At 40.9% G+C, this 18,784-nt stretch overlaps 1 protein-coding gene across 1 annotated transcript in view; it reads left to right on the top strand.

The window, feature by feature from the left end:
* Positions 1 to 18,784, top strand: part of LOC128071129 (ATP-binding cassette sub-family C member 4-like) — a gene marked incomplete at its 5' end in the record, with an annotated part of 175,799 nt that overhangs the window by 101,386 nt on the left and 55,629 nt on the right. The window contains 1 exon segment of the mRNA XM_052664095.1: positions 17,657 to 17,776. Within this exon segment, the coding sequence (XP_052520055.1) occupies positions 17,657 to 17,776 (120 nt within the window).

The raw sequence follows: 18,784 nt of genomic DNA, 5'->3' as shown, positions 1-18,784 counted from the left end.
GTATGGACCTAACAGAAACAGAAGATATTAAGAAGAGGTGGCAAGAATGCATGGAAGAACTGTACAAAAAAGATCTTCACGACCCAGATAGTCATGATGATGTGATCACTAATCTAGAACCAGACATCTTGGAATGTGAAGTCAAGTGGGCATTAGAAAGCATCACTACGAACAAAGCTAGTGGTGGTGATGGAATTCCAATTGAGCTGTTTCAAATCCTGAAAGATGATGCTGTGAAAGTGCTGCACTCAATATGCCAGCAAATTTGGAAAACTGAGCAGTGGCCACAGGACTGGAAAAAGTCAGTTTTCATTCCAATCCCAAAGAAAGGCAATGCCAAAGAATGCTCAAACTACCGCACAATTGCACTCATCTCACATGCTAGTAAAGTAATGCTCGAAATTCTCCAAGCCAGGCTTCAGCAATACGTGAACCATGAACTCCCTGATGTTCCATCTGGTTTTAGAAAAGGCAGAGGAACCAGAGATCCAATTGCCAACATCCGCTGGATCATGGAAAAAGCAAGAGAGTTCCAGAAAAACATCTATTTCTGCTTCATTGACTATGCCAAAGCCTTTGACTGTGTGGATCACAACAAACTGTGGAAAATTCTGAGAGAGATGGGAATACCAGACCACCTGACCTGCCTCTAAAGAAATCTGTATGCAGGTCAGGAAGCAACAGTTAGAACTGGACATGGAACAACAGACTGGTTCCAAATAGGAAAAGGAGTACGTCAAGGCTGTATATTGTCACCCTGCTTATTTAACTTACATGCAGAGTACATCATGAGAAATGCTGGACTGGAGGAAACACAAGCTGGAATCAAGATTGCCGGGAGAAATATCAATAACCTCAGATATGCAGATGACACCACCCTTATGGCAGAAAGTGAAGAGGAGCTAAAAAGCCTTTTGATGAAAGTGAAAGAGGAGAGTGAAAAAGTTGGCTTAAAGCTCAACATTCAGAAAACAAAGATCATGGCATCCGGTCCCATCACTTCATGGCAAATAGATGGGGAAACAGTGGAAACACTGTCAAACTTTATTTTTTGGGGCTCCAGAATCACTGCAGATGGTGACTGCAGCCATGAAATTAAAAGACGCTTACTCCTTGGAAGAAAAGTTATGACCAACCTAGATAGCATATTGAAAAGCAGAGACATTACTTTGCTGACTGAGGTCCGTCTAGTCAAGGCTATGATTTTTCCTGTGGTCATGTATGGATGTGAGAGTTGGACTGTGAAGAAGGCTGAGTGCCAAAGAATTTTGAACTGTGGTGTTGAAGAAGACTCTTGAGAGTCCCTTGGACTGCAAGGAGATCCAACCAGTCCATTCTGAAGGAGATCAGCCCTGGGATTTCTTTGGAAGGAATGATGCTAAAGCTGAAACTCCAGTACTTTGTCCACCTCATGCAAAGACTTGACTCATTGGAAAATACTCTGATGCTGTGAGGGGTTGGGGGCAGGAGGAGAAGGGGACGACTGAGGATGAGATGGCTGGATGGCATCACGGACTCGATGGACGTGAGTCTGAGTGAACTCTGGGAGATGGTGATGAACAGGGAGGCCTGGCGTGCTGCGATTCATGGGGTCGCAAAGAGTCAGACACAACTGAGCGACTGAATTGAACTGATAAGGAATATAACTAGCATATAGGAGAAATAAGTATTAACCTTTAAGATTAATCATGTTAACCTTAGGTTAAATAAACTCCTTTCTTAGCTGTAACCACTACACCCTCACCCTATAGGAATGCAACTTTATCTGGTACCTTCAGAGGGTGGTGCCTGGTTTAAGAAAAAACACCCTTGGAAAAAATAAGTTTTTTGGTTATCTGAAAGAAGGGATCATAAAATGTCTGCAGGCCTCATGGCCAGAAGGTGATGTAAAACCCCTAAGACCTTTTTCTTTTATACATTTATATGAAGCACCTGATTTTGATAAAGGTCAGAACTGCTGACCCCCGCGTGACTTTAAAATTTCCATTTGTCTCTATGTGTAACAAAGGTAATATAAGCAAACCTAAAAAATAAAGAAATCGGATCAGTTTCTGGAAAGGCTTGTTCCCCCGTGTCGTTCTTTCTCACTCCACGTTTTTCTGGCTGAATTCCCATCTGGAGCGTGGGTGCTCGCCATGTCTACTTACTTGCCCCTGCTTTTAAGTTCCACGTGAGAAGGAGCCCAAGGAGGGGGACCTTCCGATATTCAAGTGGTGCCAGTGGCCCAACGTAGATGGTGCAAATTCCTTGTCTTGGAATTTTATTGGTATCTCACGTAAACCAAGTTATTCAGCCTCTTTTTCTCCACTAGTATTTCCTACTACACTATCCGTTTCCAATCTCTCTATATATCTGTAATTAAATAAGTTTTTTCCTAGGACAATGACTCCGTCCCCACTTTGAATTACCCTGGACCCACCGGGGCTGGACCCCGGCGGTCTCTATTTTTTAATATGCTGTCTAAGCTGGTCATAGCTTTTCTTCCAAAGAGCAAGCATCTTTTAATTTCATGGCTGCAGTCACCATCTGCAGTGATTTTGGAGCCCAGAAAAATAAAATCAGCCACTGTTTCCACTGCTTTTATGAAAGTTATGGGACTGGATGCCATGATCTTTGTTTTCTGAATGTTGAGCTTTAAGCCAACTTTTTCACTCTCCTCTTTCACTTTCATCAAGAGGCTCTTTAGTTCTTCACTTTCTGCCATAAGGGTGGTGTCATCTGCATATCTGAGGTTATTGATATTTCTCCTGGCAATCTTGACTCCAGCTTGTGCTTCATCCAGCCCAGCGTTTCTCATGATGTACTCTGCCTGTAAGTTAAATAAGCAGGGTGACAATATACAGCCTTGATGTACTCCTTTCCCTATTTGGAACCAGTCTGTTGTTCCATGTCCAGTTCTAACTGTTGCTTCCTGAACTGCATACAGATTTCTCAAGAGGCAGGTAAGGTTGTCTGGTATTCCCATCTCTTTCAGAGTTTCCCACAGTTTATTGTGATCCACACAGTCAAAGGCTTTGGCATAGTCAATAAAGCAAAAATAGATATTTTTTCTGGAACTCTCTTGCTTTTTTGATGATCCAGTGTATGTTGGCAATTTGATCTCTGGTTCCTCTACGTTTTCTAAATCCATCTTGAACATCTGGAAGTTCATGGTTCACGTACTGTTGAAGCCTGGCTTGGAGAATTTTGAGCATTACTTTTCCAGTGTGTGAGATTAGTCCAATTTTGTGGCAGCGTTCTTTGGCATTGCCTTTCTTTGGGATTGGAATGAAAACTGACCTTTTCCAGTCCTGTGGTCACTGCTGAGTTTTCCAAATTGCTGGCATATTGAGTGCAGCACTTATATAGCATCATCTTTTAGGATTTGAAATAGCTCAACTGGAATTCCATTACCTGCACAAGGTTTGTTTGTAGTGACGTTTCATAAGTCCCACTTGACTTCATATTCCAGGATGTCTGGCTCTAGGTTTTTGATCACACCATAGTGGTTATCCAAGTCATTAATATCTTTTTGTATAGTTCTTCTGTGTATTTTTGCCCCCTCTTCCTAATGTATTCTTCTTCTGTTAGGTTCATACCATTTCTGTCCTTTATTGTGCCCAACTTTACATGAACTGTTCCTTTGTGATCTCTAATTTTCTTGAAGAAATCTCTAGTCTTTCTTATCTGTTGTTTTCCTCTATTTCTTTGCATTGATTACTGAGGAAGGCTTTCTTATCTCACCTTGACATTCTTTAGAACTCTGCATTGAAATGGGTATATCTTTCATTTTCTCCTTTGCCTTTAGATTCTCTTCTTTTCTCAGATATTTGTAAGGCCTCCTCAGACAACCACTTTGTTTTTTCACATCTCTTTTTCTCAGGGATAGTTTTGATCACCACCTCCTGTATAACGTCACAAACCTCTGTCTATAGTTCTTCAGGCACTCTGTCTATCTGATCTAATCCCTTGAATATATTTCTCCCTTCTGCTGTATAATCATAAGGGATTTGATTTAGGTTGATTTAGGTTATACCTGAATGGTCTAGTGGTTTTCCCTACTTTCTTCAATTTAAGTGTGATTTTTGCAATAAGGAGTTCATGATCTGAGCCACAGTCAACTCCCAGTCTTGTTTTTGCTCACTGTATAGAGCTTCTGCATCTTTGGCTGCCAATAATATAATCAGTCTTATTTCAGTGTTGATCATCTTGTGATGTCTATGTATAGTCTTCACTTGTGTTGTTGGAAGAGGGTGTTTGCTATGACCAGTGTGTTCTCTTAGCAAAACTCTGTTAGCCTTTGCTCTGTTTCATTTTGTACTCCAAGGTCAAACTGTTAGTCCAGGTATCTCTTGACTTCCTACTTTTACATTCCAGTCCCCTATGATGAAAATGACTTTGTGTGTGTGTGTGTGTGTGTGTGTGTGTGTGTGTGTGTGTGTTAATTCTAGAGTGTGTTGTAGGTCTTCATAGAGCCATTCAACTTCAGCTTCCTTGGCATTAGTGGTTGGGGCTTAAGTTTGGATTATCATGATATTGAATGGTTTGCTTTGGAAATGAATGGAGATCATTCTCTTATTTTTGAGATTGCATTCAAGTACTGCATTTTGGACTCTTGTTGACTATGAGTGCTACTCCATTTCTTTTTTTTTTATTTTTTACTGATATAGTTTATGTAAAGGATGGGATATTTTCCACTTTCACCATTCTGTGGTACTTTTTTCTTGATATGCCCAAGTGCTGGAAATTTGCTAAAATATGTTTTATTTATTTATTTATTTTAAATTTTATTTTTTTTAATTTTATTTTTACTTTATTTTACTTTACAATACTGTATTGGTTTTCCCATACATTGACATGAATCCACCACGGGTGTATACGAGCTCCCAATCCTGAATCCCCCTCCCACCTACCACCCCATATCATCTCTCTGGATCATCCCCATGCACCAGCCCCAAGCATCCTGTATCCTGTATCGAACATAGACTGGCACTTCGTTTCTTCAATGCCATTCTCCCAAATCATCCCACCCTCTCCCTCTCCCTCAGAGTCCAAAAGTCCGTTCTATACATCTGTGTCTCTTTTGCTGTCTTGCATACAGGGTCATCATTACCATCTTTCTAAATTCCATATATATGTGTCAGTATACTGTATTGGTGTTTTTCTTTCTGGATTACTTCACTCTGTATAATCGGCTCCAGTTTCATCCATCTCATTAGAACTGATTCAAATGTATTCTTTTTAACAGCTGAGTAATACTCCATTGTGTATATGTACCACAGCTTTCTTATCCATTCATCTGCTGATGGACATCTACATTGTTTCCATGTCCTGGCTATTATCAACAGTGCTGCAATGAACATTGGGGTACATGTGTCTCTTTCAATTCTGGTTTCCTCGGTGTGTATGCCCAGCAGTGGGATTGCTGGGTCATAAGGCAGTTCTATTTGCAATTTTTTAAGGAATCTCCATACTGTTTTCCATAGTGGCTGTACTAGTTTGCATTCCCACCAACAATGTAAGAGGATTCCCTTTTCTCCACACCCTCTCCAGCATTTATTGCTTGTAGGCTTTTGGATCACAGTCATTCTGACTGGTGTGAAATGGTACCTCATTGTGGTCTTGATTTGCATTTCTCTGATAATGAGTGATGTTGAGCATCTTTTCATGTGTTTGTTAGCCATCCGTATGTCTTCTTTGGAGAAATGTCTATTTAGTTCTTTGGCCCACTTTTTGATTGGATGGTTTATTTTTCTGGAGTTGAGCTGCATAAGTTGCTTGTATATTTTTGAGATTAGTTGTTTGTCAGTTGCTTCATTTGCTACTGTTTTCTCCCATTCCAAAGGCTGTCTTTTCACCTTGCTTATAGTTTCCTTTGTTGTTCAGAAGCTTTTAATTTTAATTAGATCCCATTTGTTTATTTTTGCTTTTATTTCCAGTATTCTGGGAGGTGGATCATAGAGGATCCTGCTGTGATTTATGTCGGAGAGTGTTTTGCCTATGTTCTCCTCTAGGAGTTTTATAGTTTCTGGTCTTATGTTTAGATCTTTAATCCATTTTGAGTTTATTTTTGTGTGTGGTGTTAGAAAGTGATCTAGTTTCATTCTGTTACAAGTGGTTGACCAGTTTTCCCAGCACCACTTTTAAAGAGATTGTCTTTACTCCATTGTATATTCTTGCTTCCTCTGTTGAAGATAAGGTGTCCATAGGTGCATGGGGTTTATCTCTGGGCTTTCTATTTTGTTCCATTGATCTATATTTCTGTCTTTGTGCCACTACCATACTGTCTTAATGACTGTGGCTTTGACTCCATTTCTTCTAATAGATTCTTTCCCACAGTAGTAGATATAATGGTCATTTAATTAAATTCTCCCATTCCCATCCATTTTAGTTCATTGATTCTAAAAATGCCAATGTTCATTCTTGCCATCCATCACCTATTTGACCACTTCCAATGTACCTTGATTAATGGACCCAACATTCTAGGTTCCTATGCAATGTTGCTCTTTACATCATCGGACTTTTTCTCACCACCAGACACATCTACAACTAGGCATTGTCTCTGCTTTTGCTTAGCCTCTTCATTCGTTCTGGAGATATTTCTCTGCTCTTCTCCAATAGCATATTGGGCACCTACCGACCTGTAGGGTAGGTCTGTGCTGTAAATAATAACACTGCTGCTTCCTCTAAATAGTAACTAAGAGTGTATCTTAGGGCTTCCCAGTTGTCTCATTGATAAAGAATCCACCTGTCAATGTAGGACACACAGGAGACAGGTTCAATCCCTGAGTTGGGAAGATCCCCTGGAGGAGGACAGGGCAATCCACTCCAGTATTCTTGCCTGGATAATCCGAGGGACAGAGGAGTGTGGCAGACTACAGTCCATGGGGTCTCAAAGAGTCAGACATGATTGAGCAACTGAGAAAGCAAGAGTGTATCTTAAAGGTCACTGCTGTAGCCACCAACAAAAGGAAGGACACCTGACTGGTGTGCCCAGAAGGCATAAGCCTGCTTCATATGAAGTAGGTTTCAGATGTGTTCCAAGGACTACTGATGTCCTGACATTTATTTTCAGGTGCTATGGCCTAACTGCCCCTGGAAACTTATGCTGACATTTTTATTTGATGACATATTGGCATCTGATTATTATGGGACTTTGGGGGCACAGTTTTGGAAAAGTGAGCATAGCAATGGTCAATCATGGACAAGTAGATAAAACCAGGATGGCATTTGCTTTCCTTTCTCTAGTCAACTTTTTGCATTTGCCAATGCCTCAATGATGAAGCCATATCCAAGTTCTATCTGAAAGATGCTGGGATCAACTAGCAGTGTCTGCCATGGCCATTGTTAGTGGAGAGTTAGCACATGTGTCAGGCGTATTAGGTTCATGGATCCTAATACATGGATCCTAATACCATGGATCATCAAGTCTGCTATTTTAAGGGGTTCTCATGCCAGATTCCCAGGGACTTTGTTCAACATAAGGTAATTAATGGGGCTTCCCAGGTGGAGCTAGTGGTAAATGCAGGGGATGTCAGAGATGTGGGTTCGATCCCTGGGTTGGGAAGATCTAGGTATTCTTCCCTGGAGAATTCCATGGACAGAGGAGCCTGGTGGGCTACAGTCCATGGCATTGCAAAGAGCTGGACATGACAGAAGCGACTGAGCACAAGGTGATTATTAAGATTAATAAGACATTGCATATCTTATTAAAATATGCAATAATGCTAAGACTGTTGGATATTAGCTGAGTAAGATTTGGTGGTTTTCTGAACACAAATAACAAAGTCTGGAGAAAAATGCACATCATCACACACAGGCATCCTTAACCTTGATTATTCTCCCTCTGAGACACTGCAGCTGTGATTAAAAGCACAACCTTGGGAATAAGATAGTGTGGGTCTCATGCCCAGGTCTATCAGTTAGGTGGGTTAATATAGTTAATAACTGGGCAGTCAGTGCTCTTAATCCCTTAGTCTCTGGGGATCTCAAGAGGATTTCTTGAGTAGATTCTTGTAAAATGCCTGCTGGCCACTACCAAAGGCATTAGAACCTTGAATAAGAGGCAATTGAGAACTTATTCACAACTAGCAGGTCTCACATAGCTTGAATAATAACCTGCATCAGGGCTATCAGCCCGAGGGTCCCCCTTCCAAGGAAGATCTGCACCCCACACTTGTGGGGTGTGTCCCCAAATGTCCTCAGGGTTATGGGAAACACAGCTGTCAGTCCTGTGAACTATAGGTTTACACGTCTGTGACTGTGGGCTGATGCTATGGCTGTGACATAGTCTGCTTCAGGATAGCGAGCTCAGTGCTTGTGGCAAAAAGATGCTACTTTGGGCAATATAACAACAGAGCCTTGACATCCCCTCTCCCGCTGTACTACTTAACTCTTTGGCAGACCTTCCAGTTCACTCATGCTGGCATTCTGCTTAGCCCTAAGTGAGATTTGAAAGAAACAGGATAGATTTTCATGGGTCCAGATTCCCTTGGCCTATAACTCTTGGCTTTGAGGTGAAGTAGGTGATGGGGTGTTTGGGTTCCCTGGTTTTCCAGGCTGAGATAATACCTGACTTCTAAAGTTGACCCCACCTTCCATCCCTGCTGGAGAGAATCAGCTGCACTTTGATCTCCTGACAGGGAAGCAGATGAGGGAGGCCACACTGAAGAGTTCACTCCAGGACTCTCCCTGGGGGAACCTCCACGTCTGCTTCCTGCTCGGAAGCCCTGTCTGTGATGAACAGTGTTGATGTCGCTCTCTGTGGAGTGGAAATGGGAGCCTGGTTCTAGTGAGTTTTCTCCACTTTCTGGAGCTGGGTTTTCAGATCCTCCTGACAGGGTGATGGGCCCCAGAATTCACCTGTATCATCCCTGTGAGCACCCAGTGTCCAGCCTGGCTGAGTTCTGGGGGTGGTTGGGACATCTGTAGGGATGCAGAAAAGACCTGAACAGATCTCCCAGAATTTCTTATTTGGAGCTTGAGCTCAATCTGAGTTTATGTTGCTCTTACAACACAAAGTTATAGGCAGCTAAAAAGTTACTCAATAGAGTGAAGAGAGAGAGCAGTGTGGATGCTGAAATGAGATCACAGGTACCCAACTGGATGATCAAAAGCATCACTGAATCACTTTCAACTCTGTGCCTAAATGAAGTAAAAAGGGGAAAGGTTAGAATGTGTCACTGTTCAGAGAAGGGTTTTTCCTTAAAGCAATATTACAGCTGACGGTCCCTAACAGTTAGGTTCCTGGTGAGATGTCCCAGGCAGGAAAGAGTCCCACTCAGGGCTGAATGGATGGTCACCTGGCCCCTAGCCCAGGCTGTCCTCCCCTAGCCCAGGGCTTTCCACCCTCTCTGAGCCCCAGTGACTTACGAGAGGAAGCCAGCTCCTTCCTTCCATCTTTTTTTTTTTAAATTAATTAATTTATTTTAATTGGAGGCTAATTTCTTTACAATACTGTAGTGTTTTTTGTCATACATTGACATGAATCAGCCAAGGGTATACATGTGCTCCCCATCCTGAACCCCCCTCCCACCTCCTTCCCCATCCCATCCCTCAGGGTCATCCCAGTACACTGGACGTGAGCACCCTGTCTCATGCATTGAACGTGGACTGGCGATCTGTTTCACATATGGTAATATACACATTTCAATACTATTCTCTCAAATCATCCCACCCTCGCCTTCTCCCACAGAGTCCAAAGTCTGTTCTTTACATCTGTATCTCTTTTGTTGTCTCGCATATAGGATCATTGTAACCATCTTTCTTAATTCCACATATATGCATTAATATACTGTATTGGTGTTTTTCTTCCTGGCTTATTCCACTCTGTATAACAGGCTCCAGTTTCATCCACCTCATTAGAACTGATTCAAATGTATTCTTTTTAATAGCTGAGTAATATTCCATTTTGTATATGTACCACACTTTCTTATCCATTCATCCACCGATGGACATATAGGTTGCTTCCATGTCCTAGCTATTGTAAACAGTGCTGCAGTGAACATTGGGGTACACGTGTCTCTTTCAATTCTGATTTCCTCAGTATGTATTCCTAGCAGTGGGATTGCTGAGTCATATGGCAGTTCTATTTGAAGTTTTTAAAGGAATCTCCACACTGTTCTTCATAGTGACTATACTAGTTTGTATTCCCACCCACAGTGTAAGAGGGTTCCCTTTTCTCTGCACCCTCTCCAGCATTTATTGTTTGTAGACTTTTGGATAGCAGCCATTCTGACTGGAATGAGATGGTACCTTGTTGTGCTTTTGATTTGCATTTCTCTGATAGTGAGTGATGTTGAGAGTCTTTTCATGTGTCTGGTAGCCATCAGTATGTTTTCTTTGGAGAAATGTCTGTTTAGTTCTTTGGCCCATTTTTTGATTGGGTCGTTTATTTTTCTGGAGTTGAGCTGCAGGAGTTGCTTGTATAATTTTTAGATTAATTCTTTGTCAGTTGCTTCATTTGATATTATTTTCTCCCATTCTGAAGGCTGTCTTTTCACCTTACTTATAGTTTCCTTTGTTGTGCAAAAGCTTTTAATTTTAATTGGGTCCCATTTGTTTATTTTTGCTTTTATTTCCATTACTCTGGGAGGTGGGTCATAGAGGATCCTGCTGTGATTTATGTCATAGAGTGTTTTGCCTATGTTTTCCTATAGGAGTGTTATAGTTTCTGGTCTTACATTTAGATCTTTAATCCATTTTGAGTTTATTTTTGTGTATGGTATTAGTGTTCTAGTTTCATTCTTTTACAAGTGGTTGACCAGTTTTCCCAGCACCACTTGTTAAAGAGATCGTCTTTTCTCCATTGTGTATTCTTGCCTCCTTTGTCAAAGATAAGTTATCCAGAAGTGCATGGGTTTATCTCTGGGCTTTCTATTTTGTTCCATTGATCTATAGTACTTTGTGCCAGTGCCATACTGTCTTGATGACTGTAGCTTTGTAGTAGAGCCTGAAGTCAGGCAGGTTGATTCCTCCAGTTCCATTCTTCTTTCCTTAGTGGATTCATGTCAATGTATGGCCAAACCAATACAGTATTGTAAAGTAAAATAAAGTAAAAATAAATAAAAAAAAAAGATTGCTTTGACTATCGAGGTTTTTTGTATTTCCATATAAATTGTGAAATTATTTGTTGTAGTTCTCTGGAAAATACTGTTGTTAGCTTGATAGGGATTGCATTGAATCTATAGATGGCTTTGAGTACTATACTCATTTTCACTATATTGATTCTTCTGATCCATGAACATGGTATATTTCTCCCTCTATTTGTGTCATCTTTAATCTCTTTCATCAGTGTTTTATAGTTTTCTATATTCAAGTCTTTTGTCTCTTTATGTAGATTTGTTCCTAAGCATTTTATTCTTTTCATTGCAATGGTGAATGGAATTGTTTCCTTTATTTCTCTGTTTTTCTCATTGTTATTGTATTGGAATGCAAGGAATTTCTGTGTGTTGATTTTATATTCTGCAACTCTACTATATTCATTGATTAGCTCTAGTAATTTTCTGGTGGTGTTTTTAGGGTTTTCTATGCATAGGAACATGTCATCTGCAAACAGTGAGAGTTTTACGTCTCCTTTTCCAATCTGGATTCCTTTTATTTCTTTTTCTTCTCTGAGTATTGTGGCTAAAACTTCCAAAACTATGTTGAATAGTAGTGGTGAGAGTGGGCACCCTTGTCTTATTCCTGATTTTAGGGTAAATGCTTTCAATTTTTCATCATTGAGGATAATGTTTGCTGTGGGTTTGTCATATATAGCTTTTATTATGTTGAGGTATGTTCCTTCTATGCCTGCTTTCTGGAGGATTTTTAGTATAAATGAGTGTTGAGTTTTGTCAAAGGCTCTCTCTGTATCTACTGAGATAATCATATGGTTTTTATCTTTCAATTTGTTAATGTGGTATATCACATTGATTGATTAATTTGTGAATATTGAAGAATCCTTGCAACCCTGGGATAAAGCCCACTTGGTCATGATGTGTGATTTTTTTAATATGCTGTTGGATTCTGTTTGCTAGAATTTTGTTGAGGATTTTTGCATCTATGTTCGTCAGTGATATTCGCCTGTAGTTTTCTCTTTTTGTGGCATCTTTGTCTGGTTTTGGTATTAGGGTGATGGCAGCCTCATAGAATGAGTTTGGATGTTTATCTTCCTCTTCAATTTTCTGGAAGAGTTTGAGTAGAATAGGTATTAGCTGTTCTCTAAATTTTTGTTAGAGTTCACCTGTGAAGTCCTGGGCTTTTGTTTGTTGGAGATTTCTGATTACAGTTTCCATTTCCATGCTTGTGATGGGTCTGTTAAGATTTTCTATTTCCTCCTGGTTCAGTTTTGGAAAGTTATACTTTTCTAAGAATTTATCCATTTCTCCTAAGTTGCCCATTTTATTGTCATATAGTTGCTGATAGTAGTCTCTTATGATCCTTTGTATTTCTGTGTTGTCTGTCATGATCTCTCCATTTTCATTTCTAATTTTGTTGATTTGATTCTTTCCCCTGTTTTTCTTGATGAGTCTGGCTAATGGTTTGTCTATTTTATTTATCCTCTCAGAGAAGCAGCTTTTAGTTTTGTTGATTTTTGCTATAGTCTCCTTTGTTTCTTTTTCATTAATTTCTGCCCTATTTTTTTTTTTTTTTTATGATTCCTTTCCTTCTACTAACCCTGGGGTTCTTCATTTCTTCTTTTTCTAGTTGCTTTAGGTGTAGAGTTAGGTTATTTATTTGATTTTTCTCTTATTTCTTGAGGTAAACTTGTATTGCTATGAACCTTCCCCTTAGCACTACTTTTACTGAATCATATAGGTTTTGGGTTGTTGTGTTTTCATTTTGATTTGTTTCTATGGGCATTTTGATTTCTTTTTTGATTTCTTCTGTGATTTGTTGGCTATTCAGCACCGTGTTGTTCAGCCTCCATATGTTGGAATTTTAAATAGTTTTTCTCCTGTAACTGAGATCTAATCTTTTGCATTGTGGTCAGAAAAGATGCTTGGAATGATTTCATTTTTTTTGAATTTACCAAGGATAGATTTATGGCCCAGGGTGTGATCTATCCTGGAGAAGGGTCCGTGTGCACTTGAGAAAAAGATGAAGTTCATTGTTTTGGGGTGAAATGTCCTATAGATATCAATGATGTCTAACTGGTCCATTGTATCATTTAAAGTTTGTGTTTGCTTGCTAATTTTCTGTTTAGTTGATCTATCCATAAGTGTGACTGGTTTATTAAAGTCTCTGACTGTTGTGTTACCGTTAATTTCCCCTTTCATACTTGTTGGCATTTGCCTTACTTATTGCTGTGCTCTTGCAGCTGCTAAGTCACTTCAGTCATGTCCAAGTCTGTGCAACCCCACAGACGGCAGCCCACCCTGGGATCCTCCAGGCAAGAACACTGGAGTGGGTTGCCATTTCCTTCTCCAATGCATGAAAGTGAAAAGCCAAAGTGAAGTTGCTCAGTCGTGTCCGACTGTTAGTGACCTCATGGACTGCAGCCTGCCAGGCTTCTCTGTCCATGGGATTTTCCAGGCAAGAGTACTGGAGTTGGGTGCCATTGCCTTCTCCACAGTGCTCCTAGTTGGGTGCATATATATTTATAATTGTTATGCTTTATTCTTGGATTGATCCTTGATCATTACGTAGTGTCCTTCTTTGTCTCTTTTCACAGCCTTTATTTCAAAGTCTATTTTATCTGATATGAGTATTGCTACTCCTGCTTTCTTTTGATCCCCATTTGCATGAAATATATTTTTCCAGCCCTTCACTTTCAGCCAGTATGTGTCCCTTGTTTTGAGGTGGGTCTCTTGTAAACAGCATATATAGGGGTCTTGTTTTTGTATCCATTCTGCCAGACTTTGTCTTTTGGTTGGGGCATTCATCCCATTTACATTTAAGGTAATTATTGATAGGTATGATCCTGTTGCCATTTACTTTGTTGTTTTGGGTTTGAGTTTATAAACCTTTTCTGTGTTTTCTGTCTAGAGAAAATCCTTTAGCATTTGTTGAAGAGCTCGTTTGGCAGTGCTGAATTCTCTCAGCTTTTGCATGTCTGTAAAGCTTTTGATTTCTCCTTCATATTTGAATGAGATCCTTTCTGGGTATAGTAATCTGGGTTGTAGGCTTTTCTCTTTCATCACTTTAAGTATGTCCTGTCATTCCCTTCTGGCCTGGGGAGTTTCTATTAAAAAATCAGCTGTTATCCTTATGGGAATCCCCTTGTGTATTATTTTTTGTTTTTCCCTTGCTGCTTTTAATATTTGTTCTTTGTGTTTGATGTTTGTTAATTTGATTAATATGTGTCTTGGGGTGTTTTGCCTTGGTTTTATCTTGTTTGGGACTCTCTGGGTTTCTTGAACTTTGGTGACTATTTCCTTCTCCATTTTAGGGAAGTTTTCAACTATTGTCTCCTAAAGCATTTTTTCATGGCCTTTCTTTTTGTCTTCTTCTTCTGGGACTCCTATAATTCGAATGTTGGGGTGTTTAACATTGTCCCAGAGGTCTCTGATGTTGTCCTCATTTCTTTTAATTCTTTTTTCTTTTTTCCTCTCTGCCTCATTTATTTCTACCATTCTCTCCTCCACCTCATTTATCTTGTTTTCTGCCTCAGTTATTCTACTGTTGGTTCCCTCTAGGGTGCTTTGGTCTCAGTTATTGCATTATTCATTATTGATTTACTCTTTTTTATTTCTTTTAAGTCCTTGTTAAAATTTTCTTGCATTTTCTCAGTCCTTGTCTCCAGACTATTTATCTGTAACTCCATTTTATTTTCAAGATTTTGGATCACTTTTACTGGTCATTCAGATCATTATTCTGAATTCATTTTTAGGTAAACTCTCTATTTCCTCCTCTTTTGTTTGGTTTGGTGGGCATTTATCATGTTCCTTTACCTGCTGAGTATTTCTCTGCCTTTTCATCTTGTTTAGATTGCTGTGTTTGGGGTGGCCTTTCTGTATGCTGGAAGTTTGTGGTTCCTCTTTATTGTGACGGTTCCTCCCTGTGGGTGGGGTTGGACGAGTGGCTTGTCAAGGTTTCCTGCTTAGGGAAGCTTGCATCAGTATTCTGGTGGGTGAAGCTGGATCTCTTCTCTCTGGAGTGCAATGAACTGTCCAGTAGTGAATTTTGAGGTGTCTATGGGCGACTTAGCAGCAGCAGCAGCAGCATGGGTTTAGTGTGACTTTTGGCCACGTGTATTTTAATGCTTGGGATTATGTTCCTACATTGTTGGAGAATTACCTTGGTATGTATGTCTTGCTTTGAAACTTGTTGGCTCTTGGGTGGAGCTTGGTTTCAGTGTAGGTATGGAGGCTTTTGGATGAGGTCTTGTTGATGAATGTTCCATGGAGTCAGGAGTTTTCTGGTGTTCTCAGGTTTTGGATTTAAGCCTCCTGCCTCTGGCTTTCAGTTATTCTTACAGTAGCCTCAAGACTTTTCCATCCATACAGCACCAATGATAAAACATCTAGGTTAATGGTGAAAAGATTCTCCATGGTGAGGGACACCCAGAGAGAGTCACAGAGTTACATGGAGAAGAGAAGAAGGAGGAGGGAGATAGAGGTGACCAGGAGGAGAAGAGGGGGAGTCAAAAGAAGAGAAACCATCTAACCAGTAATCAGTTCCCTAAGTGTTCTCTACAGCCTGGAACATCAAAGAGATCCACAGAGTTAGGCAGAGAAGAGAAGAGGGAGGGAGGAGATAGAGGTGACCACCTTTCAAAGAGAATGGGCTGCCTTTCTGGGTGCCTGTCCTCCGCCAGCATTCAGAAGTTGTTTTGTGGAATTTGTACAGCATTCAAAGGATCTTTTGATGAATTTGTGGGGGAGAAAGTGGTCTCCCCTTCCTATTCCTCTGCCATCTTAGGACCACCCCTGCTCCTTCCTTCTTTATAGAAATGGGGACACTAAACACAAGAGCAGGTTCTGTGTTTTTACTTGTTTGTACCTCAACTCCTCCAAACGTGCAGTGCCCAGGTGCACGTCTGTACTGACTGAACTGTCACCAGACAGGCATTCAGATACTGGACTAAGGAGTGAGGACCTGAAATTAGTCTGGAGTTTCCCCTGGATTCTTTCCCCCATCATTTTATAAAATCTATGTAGCCTCATGTAAGATGCATTACTAACTTCCCATAAACAACCTAGTTGTACTAACAGATCTTCTCTAGGATACACACAGGTAACAAAGTGATGTCACTATTTCCTGCTGATACAGCACAAGTTATCACTCATCCCAGACAGAGGTCAGAGGCTCACTGTGTGCCTCTGGCAATAGCAAGTTACATCCTTTTTCATGGTGGGGAATGAGAAATGTAAGGGTCCTTCCTGCCTGGCAGCCTGCAGCCCAGCTGTTCCCTGACAGGCAAGAGCCTGACCCTGGTGCTCATGGTCAGTGTGCTCTTAGAGAAGATGGCAGGAAATGAATGGGCAGTCATGTGACATCAGGCCCCAAACCACATGAAGTCACTCAAAAGATGGACACTGAGGCCGCTGTCAGATTCTAATAGGGTGATGTCAGTGTCATGTGCCACAGTGCCCTCCAAACAACAGGACAGGTGTTCAGCATGCAGATATAAAAACATCTATCAGGTTCCCAGGGCAGAAGTCAAGACCATTCAAAGGCTCTTCATCTGTCGGGTCCTCTGGGCACAAGGGCAGTGCAGTGCCAGGTGCTCCGTGACCCACACAGAGGCTCCTGGCACAGGTGCAGGGAGAGGCCCAGGACGTGGGAGGCGGCAGACTGTCCCCTCCCTTACTCGTCTCACCCTGTCTTGGGTCTGGCTCTGGTCCAGGGTGGGGCATGTACTGACTCTATCCCAGCCCTTAGGTTACTCATCTAAGATGGAACAAAACACAGGTAGCTTACCAAAGTTCAGTGTGGTGAGGACTCTAATGAGGAATTAAATTTTAAAATGCTACTGATTCAAAAATTAGTGAACAGTAATTACTCACCCATGAAAAAGAATGAAATATTACCATTTGCAGCAACACTGATGGACTTAGGGAATATTATTATTAGTAAAATAAGTCAGAGAGAGACACATATGTTATCACTTATACATGGAATCTAAAAATAATACAAATGAATCTATACACAAACTAGAAATAGACTCAGAGGCATAAAAAACAAACTTGTGGTTACCAAAGGGCATTGGGAAAGAGTGAGGAGCAAATTAGAAATATGGGATTAATAGACAAACTACTATTAATACATCAAATAGATAACAAGGATTAAGTGTAAAGCACAGAGAATTTTATTCAGTATCTTGTAATCACCTATAATGGAATATAATCAGAGAAAAGAAGTGAATGACTATACTACATACCTGAAACTAGCAGATTATTATAAATCAAATATACTTCAATATACTTTAAAAAAATTGTGAGCAATGTCCATCTGGAAAGATGCCAGAAGAATATGGAGGGAGGAATATTTGAGAGGACCTTGATGAAAGAACCAGTAAAGAACTTCTTTATCTAAATCTAGCTGGGATTTTGAATTTGATCAAAGATAGTTTCAAAGAGAATCTCTCATTCCCAGATCATTAAAGTGAAGCTTGGTGTGAGCAGGAGTTTGAGGGTCACGTGGAGGATTTCCTTTGGCAGGACATGTGACCACAGAGCCTGGGAGGCAGTTGGTTTCCTCTCATCCAGCCTCCCTGACTTTCTCTGTCGTGTGTCTGTCTCTGCTTCCCCAGCTCGGAGCCTGGTGTTTTCCCACCTATCATCTTCTCTCCAGGGACTCTGGACCATCCGGGCATACAAAGCAAAAAAGAAGTTTCAGGAGCTGTTTGATGCACACCAGGATTTGCACTCAGGTCTGTACGTTTCTGGAGATGACTGCTAAGGATGGGATGTGCTGCCTTCTGAGGCTGACTCCCATTCAGGTGGCCTGGCTGGCCAGCACCTCTCTGTGTGTCAGCCCACGTGGCCCTCTGAACACCTGTCTCCCCCACCCCTCCCTCTCAGCATCTCCTCTATGTTCCCCTCTTCCCCCCTTCACAGCCCTGCTTTTCTCCCCTGACTAGCCTGCATTGTCCTTCCATCACTGTGCCCTGTGGACGTCTGTCTCTTTAAGGCAGGAGTCAGTAAACTTTTCTTTTTTCAAAGGTCCAGATAGAAAATACTGTAGGCTTTGTGTGCTGTCTCTATTGTAACTACTCATCTTTGCTATTGTAGCACAGAGACAGGCAAAGATCATACATTAGTCAATGGCTGTATTCCAATAAAATTTTATTTTCAGAACCAGGTGGTGGCTGTTCTTGCCCCTCAGGGTGTGCTTTGCCGATTCTTTCGAGAGCAGACATTGAAGGTAGTAGAAGTATTGAGGAAAATAAGTTCCTGATTTGCTACCCACTTGATTATGCTTTGTATCAGTGAAGTTTGTTTGTTTTCCATCTAGGTAGAAAATTCAGAATTTCCTCTAAGTCTATAAAATCCTGGCCAAACTTTCCAATCATTAGTGTATTTTGAAGATAACATGGCATTTGAAAGCCACATGCAGATCCTGTTAGCTGATGGTCGTGTGGACACTGGCTCCTAAGAATAACCACCTCAGGCCCTGTAGAGAGGGCAGAAGGTGCTGGAGCTATGCTCTCTGCTGTCAGAGCTGGGAACAGCTGACTCTCTGAGAAGAGGATCTTCATGTTGAGGCCCAGCACTGCAGGGAACACACCAATGAGATGTTTTTCCATCTTCTTTCCTGTGATGGTATTTTTCTTGATAACCCATGGGTTGAAGTTTTCAAAGCATGCTTCCTGGACCGATTCCTGCATGTCCCATATGTTGTTTTGTGTTGAACCTAGTTTTCTGGAATCTTCAGGTTC

The sequence above is a fragment of the Budorcas taxicolor genome, unplaced genomic scaffold (genome assembly GCF_023091745.1).
Source record: "Budorcas taxicolor isolate Tak-1 unplaced genomic scaffold, Takin1.1 scaffold171, whole genome shotgun sequence".
Lineage (NCBI taxonomy): Eukaryota > Metazoa > Chordata > Mammalia > Artiodactyla > Bovidae > Budorcas > Budorcas taxicolor.
The sequence above is the reverse complement of the archived record's forward strand: the minus strand, read 5'-3'. Positions and strand labels throughout refer to the sequence as shown.